The sequence below is a fragment of the Danio aesculapii genome, chromosome 18, assembly GCF_903798145.1.
Source record: "Danio aesculapii chromosome 18, fDanAes4.1, whole genome shotgun sequence".
NCBI classification, from domain to species: Eukaryota; Metazoa; Chordata; class Actinopteri; order Cypriniformes; family Danionidae; genus Danio; species Danio aesculapii.
In genome coordinates this window covers 44240338-44258344 of record NC_079452.1, presented here as the reverse complement: position 1 = coordinate 44258344, position 18007 = coordinate 44240338, and the positions used below count along the sequence as shown (strand labels likewise).

General features: G+C 37.9%; 1 protein-coding gene and 1 long non-coding RNA gene across 3 annotated transcripts in view; one reads left to right on the top strand and one right to left on the bottom strand.

Annotated features, from left to right (window-relative positions):
* Window positions 1-18007, top strand: part of LOC130245446 (uncharacterized) — a 42725-nt gene that overhangs the window by 16205 nt on the left and 8513 nt on the right. The gene's annotated exons all lie outside the window — the stretch shown is intronic.
* Window positions 16392-18007, bottom strand: part of kiaa0513 (KIAA0513 ortholog) — a 31133-nt gene continuing 29517 nt past the window's right edge. For both annotated transcript variants that reach the window (XM_056478124.1, XM_056478125.1), the window contains one exon: window positions 16392-17910. In XM_056478124.1, the coding sequence (XP_056334099.1) occupies window positions 17861-17910 (50 nt within the window). In that variant the 3' untranslated portion in view covers window positions 16392-17860. The remainder of the gene's footprint in view (window positions 17911-18007) is intronic.

Below are 18007 nucleotides of genomic sequence, written 5' to 3'. Positions count from 1 at the left end.
TAGATAATGCAAAGTGTTAACATGAACTAACAACAAATTACTTGTTAGTCATTACATTAACAAATGGAACTTGGAATATAGAAAGCAATATATAATAAGAAGATAAATTCACAAAGAATTATGATTGTTACATTGAGATTGTTGCATAAATGTAGACATCTGTCCCTCATTTAGTTTTATTTTATTTTTATTATTTTCATTTATTTATTTCAGTTATCTCTATAAGAGTTGTTTGGTATGTTTGTAAAATGTAAAAATGTTAAATAAATCATAAATAAAAAAAGATAATTTATTTATTTTAACCTACATTTATCTTTAATACATAAGTCAACAAAAAATAATTTGTGCCAAAGACCTTTACAAGTATAAAAACAAACAACCAAACAAAATAAATAAATAAAATGCACAGCACAAATGTTTTGCAACTGCATTATGTAAATTGGCGACACGGTGGCTCAGTGGTTAGCACTGTCACGTCACAGCAAGAGGGTTGCTGATTCGAGCCCCGGCTGGGTCAGTTGGCATTTCTGTGTGGAGTTTGCATGTTCTCCCTGTGTTCACATTGGTTTTCTCCGGCTGCTCCGGTTTCCCCCACAGTCCAAAGACATGCGCTATAGGCGAATTGAATAAACTAAACTGGTGTGTGAATCAGCGTTTATGGATGTTTCCCAGTACTGGGTTGCCGCTGAAAGGGCATCCGCTGTATAAAAAATATGCTGGATAAGTTGGCGGTTCATTCCGCTGCAGCAACCCCTGATAAATAAAGAGACTGAGCCGAAGGAAAAAGAATGAATTATGTACATATTTGGGTGGCAAAAATTATGCATAGTACTTTCCCCATCATGCTTTACAGAAGACACCCAGTTACTAGTCATTCAGTAACAATAATTCATATATCAAAAAAAAAAAATGTTGTCAGGCATATTTAGCATAAAAAATCATTTAATGACACGTTTTAAATATTCTATTTGCGGATCACAGTGCAGCCCTATAATTCAAATTAGTTGTCATATTAATCAGATATAATTTGTCATTATCCTTCAAACCACTAGATTTCACCCATTGGTCAGCAACACATTTAATATGTTCACTTGTTTTTATATTTTTAATAACTACATTTTCCATAAAAAATATATTTATTGTGGTAAAAATATACAAATACATATAAAATACACACATACACAAGCAGCATTTTGAAGAAAAAAACATTTATTATATTCAGTTGAAGTCAGAATTATTAGCCCTCCTGGATTAATATCCCTCCTGTGTATTTTCTTTCCCAGTTTCTGTTTAATAGAGAGATTTTTTCAACACATTTCTAAACATAATAGTTTTAATAGCTCATTTCTAAGAACTGATTTATTTTATCTTTGCCATGATGACAGTAAATAATATTTAACTAGATATTTTTTCTAGATACTAGTATTCAATTTAAAGGTTTAACTAGGTTAATTAGGTTAACTAGGCAAGTTAGGGTAATTATGCAAATCATTATATAATCATGGTTTGTTCTTTAGACAATTAGCAAAAAAATGCATATGTAGGCTAGTAATATTGACCTTAAAATGGTTTTAAAAAATATTCTAGCCAAAATAAAACAAATAAGCCTTTTTCTAGAAGAAAAAATATTATCAGACATACTGTGAGAAATTCCTTGCTCTGTTAAACATCATCGGGGAAATATTTAAAAAAGAAATAACAGGAGGGCTAATCATTTTGACTTCAACTGTATTCAGTCAGTCAGAGGCCCATGAAGCTCTGCTCAGACCTCAGATCTCCTCAAATGAGTCTCCTGAATCCGAAGTGTCAGACTGATGTGAGGTCAAATCCAGACTGAGAGAGAAGCAGCCGCCCTGCAGAAGCATCATCACCCTTGTTTCATGTGCAATCACGTCTCCAGGCAGCACTAAATCACAGCATTTCAAGCCTCCGGCATCAAAAGAGTTTTAATCTGTGTGTTTATTATATATTTTCACTCCCAGCGTAAACCAAACTCAGTTGTCCAAATATGCTCTCAGAGCTAAGGGAGAGGAGGGGCTCTGATGAAGACTGATGGTCTCTCTGGGAGAAACATTAGCTGCTAATCAACTTATGTTTCCTGTCGTTCCGTAAAGACATTGTTATTTGCATGCGAAGAGCGTAGGGACCATGTTTGCTTATGAAACATAGTAGCCAACGATGGACATCCAGAAAGTATTTAAGACACAATTATGGATTAACACAGTTTTGGGTTTAATATGAAAAACAGAGCTTTTTTCTACCCAGTCTTGGCACCAGTGCACAGTTCATAGTCAAACTGAATGTATTTGGCAAAGCTAAGGGGATAGTCCATCCAAAAATGAAAATGTGATGTTCATTTACTCATTCTATAGATCAGCAATGTTGGTCTATAGATGTTGGTTTTTGCAGAGATTTCAGACTTGCAGTAGCCATGAAAATAAATTTAGTTTTGTCTGTTTTTTTGTTGCTTTGTTTTGTCTGTTTTTGTTTTGTTTTGTCTGTTTTGTTTTGTTTTGTCTGTTTTTGTTTGGTTTTGTTTCATTTAGTTTTGTCTATTTTTATTTTGTTTGTCTGTTTTTGTTTCATTTTGTTTTGTCTGTTTTTGTTTTGTTTGTTTTGTTTCGTTTTGTGTTTTTGTTTTGTCTGTTTTTGTTTTGTTTGTTTTGTTTTGTGTTTTTGTTTTTGTTTTGTTCGTTTTGTTTTGTTTGTTTTGTTTCATTTTGTTTTGTTTAGTTTTTGTCTGTTTTTGTTTTGTTTTGTTTTGTGTTTTTGTTTTGTTTTGTGTTTTTGTTTTGTTTTGTCTGTTTTTGTTTTGTTTGTCTGTTTTGGTTTTGTTTCATTTTGTTTTGTTTAGTTTTTGTCTGTTTTTGTTTTGTTTTGTCTGTTTTTGTTTTGTGTTTTTGTTTTGTTTTGTCTGTTTTTGTTTTGTTTCATTTTGTTTTGTTTAGTTTTTGTCTGTTTTTGTTTTGTCTGTTTTTGATTTGTTTTGTCTGTTTTTGTTGTTTTGTTTTGTTTTGTCTGTTTTTGTGTTGTTTTGTTTTGTCTGTTTTTGCCTGTTTTTGTTTTGTTTTGTCTGTTTTTGTTTGTTTTGTTTTGTCTGTTTTTGTTTTGTTTCATTATGTTTTGTTTAGTCTGTTTTTGTTTTCTTTTGTTTTGTCTGTTTTTATTTTGTTTTGTTTCGATACAAGACTTAATTTTTTTAAATAATGATAATAAATGCTAGTATTAAAAAATTGTAATAAACAATGTAATAAATAAAAATAATAATAATAATACATTTATATAATAAAACAATAAAAATAACTAAATTAATTTTAATAATGATAAAAATAATAAATACTAGCATCAATAATAATAAACAATGTATTATATAAATAATAATAATAATTTTATGTAATGAAATACGATAAACAGAACTAAATTAATTTTAAGAACGATTAAAAATAATAAATACTCGTATTAATAATAATAATATTAAACAATATGTCATATAAATAATAATAACAATACATTTATATATAAAAAACAATGTAAAGAACTAAATTAATATTAATAATGATTCAAAATAATATATAATATAACATGCATGATATTTCCCTCTGCTGACACCAACAGAGCACGCAAATAATCTTGAGTTGAGGTAAAGCAGACTACCTGTCATTCCATATTTTTAACACAAACAATGTTTTATAAGAATGTAAACATTTGACACTTATTGTAGCAATCTGAGGTTTATTTGACTTACTTTCATCCGTTTAAAAATCAGAGATTCAGCAGAGCGGTGCCCAAAGCTTAAATATTCTCACATAGTCTCATGAGACATGGCAGTTGATGCTAGAACAATCTTTATATCAATCAAATTTCCGAATGACACGTGAAACACACAGATGGACAGATGGTTGAGACTCTCCAATCAAATGCACAACTTGCTCTTTGATCGGGAATGACGTCATGTAGTGTTCACCGATGATTGTGTGTTTACATATCTTTTCAGATGCCTGACTGAGAAGCTGTAATAGGAGGTTAGCACAATAAATATCTCTCTCACCCGCACATATGGCTGCGCACAGTAATTGACATGATTACTCATGTGACTCATACCGTGAAAATACAATTTTTGAGGCAATAACAAAGAGCCATTTAGAAATAAACGTTGGAGTGTTGTTCTATGGGCCAAGCTAAATATTACACATATAACCATCATCTCACTGGATCATGTACCAGCTGGCTTGGATATATAGTCATTTTATTCCAGTTCAGCTCACAAAGAGCCAGGAATTTAAATTGACTAACAGCTGCTGAATGAACACTTTTTAGCTCTATTTTCGCAATAGGCCACAACTGTCCTTGTGCATTCCCAAAACTAAACTAAATCAGAAACGTATAAATTATCGAGGAGCAGCAGTTCAGCTACAGTCTTTCAGGTGTTTCCTTGTTTAAATGCACCTGCATTTTTAACGGATTGAGTGGATTTTTTTTTGTTGATTCCAAAAATTCTTTTGGCACGTTCACTATGACATAATAGATTTATATTTAGTGGAACACAATGAACACTTGATTCTGATTGGTTGATGTTAGCTGACTTGAAACCACTCCCTGTGTATATATACTCACCAGCCACTTTATTAGGTACAGCTGTCCAACTGCTTGTTAACGCAAATTTCCAATCAGCCAATCACATGGCAGCAACTCAATGCATTTAGACATGTAGACATGGTCAAGACGATCTGCTGCAGTTCAAACCGAGCATTAGAATGGGGAAGAAAGGTGATTTAAGTGACTTTGAATGTGGCATGGTTGTTGGTGCCAGATAGGCTGAGTATTTCAGAAACTGCTGTTTTATTGGGATTTTTACGCACAACCATTTCTAGGGTTTACAGAGAATGGTCTGAAAAAGAGAAAATATCCAGTGAGCGGCAGTTCTGTGGGTGCAAATGTCTTGTTCATACCAGAGGTCAGTGTAGAATGGCCAGACTGGTTCAAGCTGAGAGAAAGGCAACAGTAATTCAAATAACCACTCAATACAACCGATGTAAGCAGAATAGCATTTCTGAACGCACTACACATCCAACCATTGTGGCGGATGGGCTACAGCTGCAGAAGACCACACCGGGTGCCACTCCTGTCAGCTAAGAACAGGAAACTGAGGCTACAATTTGCACATGCTCGCCAAAATTGGACAGTAGAAGATTGGAAAAGCGTTGTCTGGTCTGACGAGTTTCGATTTCTGCTGTGACATTCGGATAGTAGGGTCAGAATTTGGGGTCAACAACATGAAAGCATGGATCCATCCTGCCTTGTATCAACAATTCAGGCTGCTGGTGGTGTGTACTTTTGTGGGGGGTATTTTCTTGGTACACTTTGGGCCCATTAGTACCAACTGAGCATCGTGTCAATGCCACAGCCTACCTGAGTATTGTTGCTGACCATGTCTATCCCTTTATGACCACAGTGTACCCGTCTTCTGATGGCTACTTCCATCAGGATAACATTACATGTCATAAAGCGCAAATCATCTCAGACTGGTTTCCCGAACATGACAATGTACTCATATGGCCTCCACAGTCACCAGATCTCAATCCAATAGAGCACCTTTGGGATGAAGTGGAATGGGAGATTTAGATTCGCATGGATGTGCAGCCGACAAATCTGACAAGATTAAGGCAGTTCTGATAGCAAAAGGGGGTCCAACTCGTAGTTCACAGGAGATAATTTGTCAATGACAGTGTAATGATGCAACTGACTTACATGACAGTGACAATGACAGTAACAACAATGTAGTAAATCTTTCAAAATTTTCAAACATTAAATTGAAAGAAAGCTTCCTTTTCCCAAATATTCATCCAAAATATTATCTAAATATACAATTATCGTGCCCCAAATTAGAGGGTGACAAAGGAGAGGATTTTCAAACCTCTTCCATCCCACAATAAAGAATACTGCCCCAACCCAATCTCACAAAAAAGGGTGAAAATCCATTCCCAATCCTAGAAGAATGACTCTCATTCCCTCCCACTCACAAAGTAATTTGTTTTTGACAGAAATAAGTCACAGTAAAAAAAAAAACAGTATAGATCATAGCATGTTTATACCTTATTTGAAGGAAAATCCCAATTTTTTTTAAACCGAAAGCCAGCTTAAACAATGAGCAGATCAGTGGCACATGGGGATTTACGACATTCATATTCCAGTTGAAGACAAAATTATTAAGCCTGCTGTGAAAATTAAATGTTTTTTAAATATTTCCCCAAGTGATATTTAAAGTCTGTGTGAACCGGAAGTTGCTGAGACTTTTAGTTCAGTATGTTTGATGTACCTCCAACTGAAATGGAATGTTGAAATGTAATAATGCTATTCCCTCATAGCAAACTAACAATAAGAGGTGTGTGGTTAAGAAAAATAAGGCTGAAGCTGTCAAATTGACGTTAACAGAGAAGGACCTCCGCCACTCTAAACATCAAGCAAATGGACAGACTTTGAAGATTACCAAAACAAATTTTTTTTCAGTGTATTAACTTCCACAGATAAATTTTTCACCTAAAGAATAACAAAGTGCTCTATCAAAATAAACATTGTGAATTTTGATTTCATGCAGCTGTAATAGAGCAAGGACATTTTTCATTTTTTTTCTATTATATTTTACATCAAAGTCTAATTTCTTTTATTTTGGCTGGATTTTTAAAAATTTAATAACACTAAGGTTATTAATATTAGCCCCCTTAAGATTTTTGTTTCTGATTGGCTACAGATAAAGTTGTCCAATCAGTTGCTTAAATAACCTAACTTGCCTATTTAATCTAATTAACTTAAGCCTTTAAATTGCACTTAACAATTAAGTTAAATAATAGTCCTTGCAAAATAACTAGTAAAATATTATGTAATGTCAAATAGGGCATTAGCAATTAGAAATTACTTATGAAAATTACTTCTTAAAAATGTGTTGAGAAGCTTTTCTCCATTAAACAGCACTTAGGAAAAGTTTGTGAAAGATTTAAAAGTTTCCAGAGGGTCAAAATAATAATAATTCAAAATATTATTTTAAAACAGTTTAGTCAAAAGTAATAATTTTGACTTTAAGTATGTTTAAAAAAGATATAATAGGTTCCCATTAATGTTATAGTTTTATTATAGCAGAACAACTAGAGCGAACAAAAAAGAAATAACTTTGAACTATTTATAAAATATTAATGCCCGGATATTAAGTTATATGTGTCCGAACTCTCAATCTCAAAATCCTGAAGACATTACCAAGACATTACATCCGTCATAATATCTGCTAGTACAATTATCATTAAGACCTACATGTGTTTCACACACTTCTCATAATGAGGGATATTTTTGAGCAACATAAACCATCCTCAAAACAATAGTTTCAAGTTCTAAGTGCCAGATGTTCTGGCCAAATGTCATCTGAATGAAAGTGTCTATATGCGTGTCTACACATACCTTTACAGTTGTGTGTGTACGTGTCTGTGAAAGCTCCCAAGACCCATTAGTGTGTGCTTGTGGCCCCATGTAAGGGACCACCCGGCTGTCTGGTTCACACTTAACCTACAAGGAGAAACCTGACTCCAGTTTAGCCTCCCAAAGAGGGCTCGAAAAGTGCAGTGGCCTCAGAGGTCCACTCCAACTGACCGACTGTACAGCAAACTGTCTGTACAGCCGGCCAGCCAAACATCACACTAACATAGAAAATAGACGAGGGGTTCAAACCTTGCAGCTCTCTATGAAGCCATGAGAGGATGTATATGTATGTTTATGAGGCTGAAAAGAGTTGAAAAGAGACTCTAAGTATAAACATAGGAGTCATTGTCAGGAAACTTTAAATTATGTTTACTTCACTTCTCTTATTATTGAGCTCTGAAATATTTTCATTCCACAAAGCATGTGTTGAAAGAAAATATTGTGGTAGTATATTAAATATATATATATCATTTAAATTTCAATAATGTAGTTCAGAACCAAATTAGGTCTATTTTTGTACTCAGTAGTTTAAATACAAGCAGATTTTTTAATGAATATGACAGAATGTCAGGATTAGTAACAATAACCTTGTTGGCTATATATTTAGGATTGCATACACTCTCAGAAATAAAGGTATGCAAGCTGTCACTGGGGTGGTACCTTTTCAAAAGGTACACATTTGTACTTAAAGGGTCCATATTGGTACCTCTAAAGTATATATTAGTACTTTAAAAATTTAAGAGGAACACTATTGTACTTTTTAGGTACTAAAATGTACCCTTGAGGTATTAATATGGACCTTTTAGATACAAATCTGTACCTTTTGAAAAGGTACCACCCCAGTGACAGCTCATGTACCTGTATTTCTGAGAGCATAGGATTTTTTGTATTTGTGTATATACATATATGTATGAATATATATATATATATATATATATATATATATATATATATATATATATATATATATATATATATATATATATATATATATATATATATATATTCTTTTTTTTATACAACAGTTCTGTCTAGTTCTCGAATCTGATTGGTTGATAACCTTGCGATATTCTAAAATATCAGCACTCGTACTTCACCCTTGTGTATTAGTCCATCCAAATAGAGTGACAGCAGATGAATAAATTCACTACAGTTTGACAAATATTGCTGCTGTTGGACAACAGAATGTACTTTTGAAGCTTTTTTAGGCTAAACTACCACTGATCAAAACTGGTAGATGACGCTCTAAGTCGATCTCTCTCTTTTGTATGTTGTAGTGCTTTATTTTTGCTTTGGCTTTTTCGGGGTTAATTATTGTGATCCCCCAATTGCATCAGAGAAATAGTGGAAAATGTTTGACTGATGGCATTTTGTGCCATTTCTCTTAGCAGTGAGATATGGCCGTATATTGACACTAAGGGACACTCGGCCTGCAGCCTGCCCGCACGCCTCCCACCAGTGCCGTTATACAGCCATATCGCACTGCTACTTGTGTGAAATTGCTCATATATATAGGATATATATATATATATATATATATATATATATTTGTGTGTGTTAGATTCTGAATTTCATTATTAATTATTCATCTCATTAGTAATCTTAATATTGACATATTTATATCGAAGTTACAATCATGGTGCTTTAGGCCTAAAGTTGGAAAACATGGTTTATTTAAAGACTATGGCATCCCATCCGCATTAGGAATTATAATGATAACTATAATAGTGTCCATACATAGTGGCCATTGTTCTGATATGATATTGTGGCATTAATTCAATTATAAATATTGGTTTCAATTTGCATTAAAATGATACTTCACCCAAAAATGTTGTTTTTTTACTTTATTGTAATTGCATTTTTCATTTTTAATTGCATTGAGTGCGTTCAAGCAAAGATTAAAAAAATGTTTGAGGAAAAAAATATTTTCCATAATTTCACTGGGGAGTTGTGTATACTTACATAAATATAAAAGAGTAAATAAAGAGAAATCAAAGAAAAAAAAGGTACAAACGGCTCCATTACTCACAGAATGAAAGAATAATAATAAGTCAAAAAAAGGCAAGAAAGAAACAAAGCGCAGAAGGATGTGATCAATCACTGACTGTTAGAGATAAGGAGAGCTTGTCTATTGTTTGATGGGATCTGGAATTAATTAGCAGTAGTAGAGCTCTCATTGTGTGACACCGGTGCTTGGCCTTTCACAGCTCATTACTGCGTGTCCAATCAGCGCAGGCCAGTGTGACTGCTGTTTATTTATACACACAGCCAGCCGTGGCAGCCATTTGGCAGTTTTCTCCACTGGGGAGCCTTAAACACTCCCACATTGAGCTCCTGCATTCAGTCAGAGCTAAAACCATCTCTAATCTTAATACATCACTTTATATACTGACTGTATTATTTTATTATTCACACTTGATTCTACCCATTCGACAGGTTGTGAACGCAAATCTCATGGCAGCAACTTGGAATGTAAATATTGTCAAGATGCCTTTTTCATATTTTGTCCTGTTCTATGATAAACAGGTTATTTTATCAAGAGTTTTACATCTAAAGCATTATAATATAGAAAATTTGAATTTATTATATACATATAATAATGAACTATATAATATAGACAAAAAATATTAACTGTAAAAAATTCTGGGTTCCATTTGTCTTGGGACAACATGAAAGAATTTAGTTAATTTATTAGTTTTTACAAATTAAAGTGGATTTGACAAAAAATTATTAATCGGTACTCAATAAAAACTCAAAGAATTCAACTCAATGTCAGGATCCAGCCCTTACAGTCCTGTCACTCCTGTCTGTGTTTAATGTCTCTTTGTTTGTTTTGTGTATAAGCACATGGTTGTCTCTTTTGTTGTGTTGGCCATGTGCTCCCCTTGTCCCGCCTCCTTGTTTTCCTATGCCTCGCCCCCTTGTTTAGTCCTTGTTTGTCTAATTATGTTCACCTGTTCCTCGTGCTCTTTACTCTTCATAATGAGTTCATTTTCCACTTGTCCTTGCCGGTTCGTCATACTATCTTTTGTGTGCTTGTCGCTAAATCTTGTTTAGTGCCTGATAGAGGTTTTTTATATAGTCTAGTTTTGTTTCTTTTTTCTAGCCTTAGTCTAGTACTAGTCTTTTTTGATCTTTATATCGAATTCATTTATCCTTCTGGATTCAGTTTATTTATTTTTCTTTCAGCAAGGTTGCTGTTATTTTCATTTATTATTGTTCGTAGTTCAAGACTAATTACGAGTTTTCATTTTGCCATTTTTGTAATCCTCAGCCCCAGTCTGGACCTAGTCTTTTTGTTCTTTATTTTTTAGTTCCGGTTGTTGTGTTTTGCTTTGTTTTATTTTAAGCTATAGCTATCCTTTTGCCCTTTTGTTTTAATTTTTAGTAGTTTGGTTTAGTTCATTTTGTTTCATTTTTATTTTTCGAGTTATATTTCCCCCCCTCCTAAATATTTCTTATTTTTGTTTGTTTGTTTTTGCCTGCACTTTTAATTTTCTTGTCTCCCCAGCTGTCTAGTCCTGTTGTGTTGCTTGTCACTTGACTCCTAAGTCTTCGCTGGTTGTGGATCCCCTTGATTTGATGTTTCATCTGTTTGCCACCTCTGTCCCATACCGGAGGGTCGGCTAGCTACTTGACTGCTTGGCCTGAAGTTTGGAATTTCCCCTTTCCCGACCAGCCTGTTTCGCCCCCCATAAGACACTCCCCTCTGTATCATCCTGAAGTCCTGAGTCTCCCCCCTCACCAGCCTTTTCTCCTGCCATCACCCTTCACTATTGTGTGGACTGTCCTTCAGCGTTGCCTTGTTTACCTCCTGTAAATAAACCTTGTGTTACCCTGTCTATTCTGCGTTTGGGTCCTCCTTGCCAACCCTGACAGTACGAACCGGCCGAACAAGAACCCAGCAGAATGAGCATCACTATTGTCCGTCCCACCACTAAGGAGGGGAGATTGGCCCTCAAGCGAGGACTGGCTCAGCTTCGCCAGCAGGGTCTGGAACCTCGGGCATTTGCCCAATTTTTCTGGACCATGGCCAGGGGCCTCGACTATGATGACTGTGCTCTCAAGAAGGCCTTTAACCACTCCCTAGATGACCCTTTGCCAGAGTGGGAAATGGAGCAATTACAAATTTTGAATTTCTGGGACTTCTCTAATTATGTTCATTATCGTAAGGACTGGCAGATCCTCAGTCCTCCTGATGATGTTAGCAGTGATCTCCCCACCATCCCTCTCTCCTTGAATCAAGACCACCATCATCTTCCGGCTCCCACTGTGAAACGGAGAATCAGGAAGAAGCAGGTGACCCAACTTGCTGCTTGCCCCAGTGTGTCCTCTGCGCTGGTTTCTATTCTTGAGTCGACTGAATCCACCACAATCACCTCTGGGGAAACTAAATCCCTTGAACTCAATTTAACTTCCAGAGAAGTTTCCCAGTCAACCTCTGATTCCATGTCGGTTAAGTCTGACCCAGTTACATTGCAGTCAGTCATGTCCAGTGTTGATATCCCTTTGTTTGTGCCAGCCCAAGCCACGCAAGATGTGAAAGACCCGTTAACCTCCCGTCCTGGGAGGCGTACGGGTAGGAGAGCCCGTGCCAGGGAGGCCAGAGCCCTTCGTTTGAAGACTGTGTCGGCTCCAGCCCCAGAGCGCCCGCCAGTGTCGGCTCCAGCCCCAGAGCGCCCGCCAGTGTCGGCTCCAGCCCCAGAGCGCCCGCCAGTGTCGGCTCCAGCCCCAGAGCGCCCGCCAGTGTCGGCTCCAGCCCCAGAGCGCCCGCCAGTGTCGGCTCCAGCCCCAGAGCGCCCGCCAGTGTCGGCTCCAGCCCCAGAGCGCCCGCCAGTGTCGGCTCCAGCCCCAGAGCGCCCGCCAGTGTCGGCTCCAGCCCCAGAGCGCCCGCCAGTGTCGGCTCCAGCCCCAGAGCGCCCGCCAGTGTCAGCTCCAGTCTGGGTCCTTGCCTTATCAGCACCACCCAGACGTCTTGCCCTGCCGGCACCACCCAGACGTCTTGCCCTGCCGGCACCACCCAGACGTCTTGCCCTGCCGGCTCCCCACGGGCCACCTCCAGCCCTGCCGGCTCCCCACGGGTCTCCTGTCCAGCCGGCCCACCACAGGCCTCCTATCCAGCCACCCCCAGCTCTGCCGGCTCCCCTCGGGCCGCCCCCAGCCCTGCCGGCTCCCCACGGGCCACCTCCAGCCCTGCCGGCTCCCCACGGGCCACCTCCAGCCCTGCCGGCTCCCCACGGGCCACCTCCAGCCCTGCCGGCTCCCCACGGGTCTCCTGTCCAGCCGGCCCACCACAGGCCTCCTGTCCAGCCACCCCCAGCTCTGCCGGCTCCCCTCGGGCCGCCCCCAGCCCTGCCGGCTCCCCTCAGGCCTCAAGTTCACCTGCACTCTTCTATTCTTGTCCCACTCAAGACCCCTGTCCTGCCTGTTCCTGTGGATCCTCTCTGTATTGTCCTTCAGGCTCCACCCTGGTCCTTAACCAGGTCCATAGATCCTTCAGATGTGGCCCCCAGCCCAGTTTATGCAGCCCTGAAGGGTGTAAATGGTTTAGCCCCTGTGCGGGTTCCTGCAGCCCTGGAGGGCGTCACTGACCCAGACCCTTTTCCAGTTCCAGCAGCACTGGAAGGTTTCTCAAATTCAGCCACTCAGACTTCACATGTGACTTCAAATGATGTCTCGGATTCAGCCCATGTAACTGTCCCTGCAACTCCAGTAGCCCCTACAGAATTGACCTCTAATCCAGTATCTGCAGCCCTGGAGGGTATATTAGATCAAGACCCTGAGCCTGTCCTGACAGCCTCAAAGTACACCTCAGATTTAGCCCCTGTTCCAGTTCCCTCAGCATCGGAGGGCTTTACAGATTTGGCACCTCAGCCAGCTTTACCAGTCCCAGTGGGCTCTGATTCAGCCCTGAAGCCTGTGCCTGCAGCTCTGAAGGGCAAACCCAAGTCTAACCCAGACACTGGGCCCCGTCCCAAGGTTTCCCATGTTAAGAGACTGAACGTATCTAAAGGAGCCTCGACTTTTCCTATCCCCCCCATCCCCCCCTCTGTGTTAACGAGCTCTAGTGGTTTCCAAAGATCTGCACCTCCCTGGTTGTCCCAAAACAACTTCCCAGGACTATTACCACCCCGTCCAGCCCCACCTCCAATTTTTCCAGTCTACCCAGGTCTTGCTCCTCACTCTCCCTCCCAGTTATTATCCCCTGGGTTTCCAGCCCTCTTCGATCCTTCAAGTTTAGCTTCCCACCCCCTTTCCCAGTTGTTACTTCCCTTCCCTCTGCCTAGATTGGACGCCTGGAGGCGTCCGTTCGGGGGAGGGTACTGTCAGGATCCAGCCCTTACAGTCCTGTCACTCCTGTCTGTGTTTAATGTCTCTTTGTTTGTTTTGTGTATAAGCACATGGTTGTCTCTTTTGTTGTGTTGGCCATGTGCTCCCCTTGTCCCGCCTCCTTGTTTTCCTATGCCTCGCCCCCTTGTTTAGTCCTTGTTTGTCTAATTATGTTCACCTGTTCCTCGTGCTCTTTACTCTTCATAATGAGTTCATTTTCCACTTGTCCTTGCCGGTTCGTCATACTATCTTTTGTGTGCTTGTCGCTAAATCTTGTTTAGTGCCTGATAGAGGTTTTTTATATAGTCTAGTTTTGTTTCTTTTTTCTAGCCTTAGTCTAGTACTAGTCTTTTTTGATCTTTATATCGAATTCATTTATCCTTCTGGATTCAGTTTATTTATTTTTCTTTCAGCAAGGTTGCTGTTATTTTCATTTATTATTGTTCGTAGTTCAAGACTAATTACGAGTTTTCATTTTGCCATTTTTGTAATCCTCAGCCCCAGTCTGGACCTAGTCTTTTTGTTCTTTATTTTTTAGTTCCGGTTGTTGTGTTTTGCTTTGTTTTATTTTAAGCTATAGCTATCCTTTTGCCCTTTTGTTTTAATTTTTAGTAGTTTGGTTTAGTTCATTTTGTTTCATTTTTATTTTTCGAGTTATATTTCCCCCCCTCCTAAATATTTCTTATTTTTGTTTGTTTGTTTTTGCCTGCACTTTTAATTTTCTTGTCTCCCCAGCTGTCTAGTCCTGTTGTGTTGCTTGTCACTTGACTCCTAAGTCTTCGCTGGTTGTGGATCCCCTTGATTTGATGTTTCATCTGTTTGCCACCTCTGTCCCATACCGGAGGGTCGGCTAGCTACTTGACTGCTTGGCCTGAAGTTTGGAATTTCCCCTTTCCCGACCAGCCTGTTTCGCCCCCCATAAGACACTCCCCTCTGTATCATCCTGAAGTCCTGAGTCTCCCCCCTCACCAGCCTTTTCTCCTGCCATCACCCTTCACTATTGTGTGGACTGTCCTTCAGCGTTGCCTTGTTTACCTCCTGTAAATAAACCTTGTGTTACCCTGTCTATTCTGCGTTTGGGTCCTCCTTGCCAACCCTGACACTCAAGTGTTGTTTCAGCTTATTCCATATAAGTAGTTTGAACAAACAGCAAACATACTTTTTGAGCGTTTCCTGTCCTCATTGGAGCATACCATTTAAAAAGGTGTGGCATTAATAAACTGGCGTATTCCACAGCCTGTCGTTTTAGCGGATCAGATTCAATATTAAGAGAGTTATATCAAGATTAATAAGCACAGGTTGTATTTATACTACACTGAGCTTTTATATGTCCAAAGATCAAGGGAATATTGATTTTCCAGTACTTACATGGCTCCTTTACGAAATATTTCAGAAATATTTTATATACAGTTGAAGTCAGAATTATTAGCCCCCCTTTGAATTTTTTTCTTTTTTTAAATATTTCCCAAATGATATTTAACAGAGCAAGGAGATTTTCCCAGTATGTCTGATAATATTTTTTCTTCTGGAGAAAGTTTTATTTGTTTTATTTCAGATAGAATAAAAGCCGTTTTTAATATTTTAAACACCATTTTAAGGTCAAAATTATTAGCCCCTTTAAGCTATATATTTTTTCAATAGTCTACAGAACAAACCATCGTTATACAATAACTTAATTACCCTAACCTGCCTAGTTAACCTAATTAACCTAGTTAAGCCTTTAAATGTCACTCTAAGCTGTATAGAAGTGTCTTGAAAAATATCTAGTAAAATATTATTTACTGTCATCATGGCAAAGATAAAATAATTCAGTTATTAGAAATGAGTAATTAAAACTATTGTGTTTAGAAATGTGCTGAAAAAAATCTTCTCTTCGTTAAACAGAAATTTGGGAAAAAAATAAACGGGGGCTAATAGTTCTGACTTCAACTGTAAATATTAATTCCTGTCTCAGACGTTCTCTTATTATAATATTTACAATATATTTATAATTATATTTATTGTATGATTTCATACAGTAGAATCTAAAACAGGGGTGCCCAAACTTTTTCGTATGAAGGGCCAAAAACTAAATATTGAGGCCCATGGGACAAACTATATTACATTACAATTGCCATAGGTAATTTCCTACCTTATTTTATAAAATTTCAAAAATAAATTGATAACATTAGTTTTACCACTAATGCAGGATATATTTAAACTTATTACAATAAAATTATAAACAATCAAGTTTATAGCACAGTGGAGTTCATTGCTGAATACATTAGTGAAGCAGAATCTGACTTTGCCTTCATTCGCTAACTGATATCTCTGCATTATTCTCTATCGTGTGGGTGACAGTATGTACATTTAAAAAAATCTGATTCATTTAATTGAAACGTTGAATTTGCGTTAGCCTTTTGTAGCTTAGCAGTAAAACAAAACAAACATAAAATTACAATAAATTAGAAGTGACAGTCTCCATCATTCTCCATCTCTTCAGATGGGATGGTGGGCCAAATCAAAAGTTAACATGGGCCAACTTTGGCCCACGGGCCCTAGCTTGGTCATCTCTGATCTAAAATGAGGACCTAAAGGATAAAAACAGGCAAGCAAAGTTACATTTGTATATATATATATTTTATTATAAACACTTTACACATCAGAGACAGGACAACACCTCTCTCACTGGTTTCCAGGTACGTTTCAATAGGAAATATTAGGGCACTTGGGAAAAAATACAATGCAGACCACTGAGCTTACGATGAACGCACATTTACAGACAGCACAATATTAACAGCATCATCATCTGAAATGCAAAGACTAGACGAACCAAATCATATCCAGCACATTCCTGATACAACCATGCACTCATGTACAACATCACAAACAGAGGTCAAATAAATAAATGGCCAACAATCTGACGATCCCTTCAACCAAACAATATTCAGCACACGCTTCCTGAACAAAACATCTGTATTTACAAACCGAATATATTAACTTTTACCTCAGACGGAGGACGTTTGATTCAATACAATCTCTCAAAGAGCCCACTCAGTGGTTGACATTCACCTCCACTGGTCTACAGTCGAAGCGGAGGGCTATGATCGCCCTCTATTGGCTTGAAATGTAATTGCACAAGAGTGCAAGTAGATGGTAAACAATGTGCATGCACACCATGCGTTTAAGACACAACACTGTACGACGTCAAAACAGCTGCAGCATGATCAATTTCTGAACACGGACCATAAGCGATATCCATACAACACATCTACTAGTTGGGGGGCACAAACTTTTGACTAACCCCGAGAGTCATGGGAGGATGACAGCATGCTGACAAAGGTTTGCTCACACATTAAAATATGAAGATCACTTCTTAATAAAGGACTAAAGGCACTTTTAACAAGGGAATAGACATAGTTCTGGTCTTAATGTATGAGGATGTCACAAACACTATTATTACTCCATACAGGAAAAACACAAATCCAGAAATACAATTACGACATGGAAATGGGTCAGTAGAGATGTTCGAAGAGCTGATAGATTATGAAACCTTGATATATTTCAGATGATTTTCTTGACGTTGCTATATATTGAAATACTGATACTCTTAGACTGTTTTTGTTCATTATATATGTCAACGTGTTTGCTCGAAGGACACTTTTAGTACTATGATTCTGTACATAAAAGTAGCAAGAAGAGTTTTGGACAAAATTAAGGGAATATTTTTCATGGATTGGTCTGAGAGAGTGTGTGATTTGCATCATATTCACCTCACACAACATAAACTCCATATAAATTATGAATGGAATTGTGTTTTATGTTGATTGAAGGCTGTAAGTTGTATTGCTGTTGCCGAATATGTGCATAGTATATGACATTGATCCAATCAGGACAAAACCAACCATTTCTGCTGAAGACAATGATGCATTATGGGATGTGGTTGATCGGTGCCAGCCATTTTGTTCGCATCATTTCTGAACTGGATGTTAGTAGGACTCTGGGGTTGTAATAGGGATAAATCTGTGTTGGCATTTGCGGAATACTGGACTGATGAGAACAGTAGAGTTTAGAAGAGTTTGGATATTCACTCTGCTGCCATCTGCTCAATGTGGTCACACAGAAGCTTGTATTGCTCTAAAAAAGGATGATAAAAAGTGAGAATTCTAATTATACATACATTACAGTATAATAGGTGTTTTAAAAAATAAATATTTTATATTCAGCAGTGATG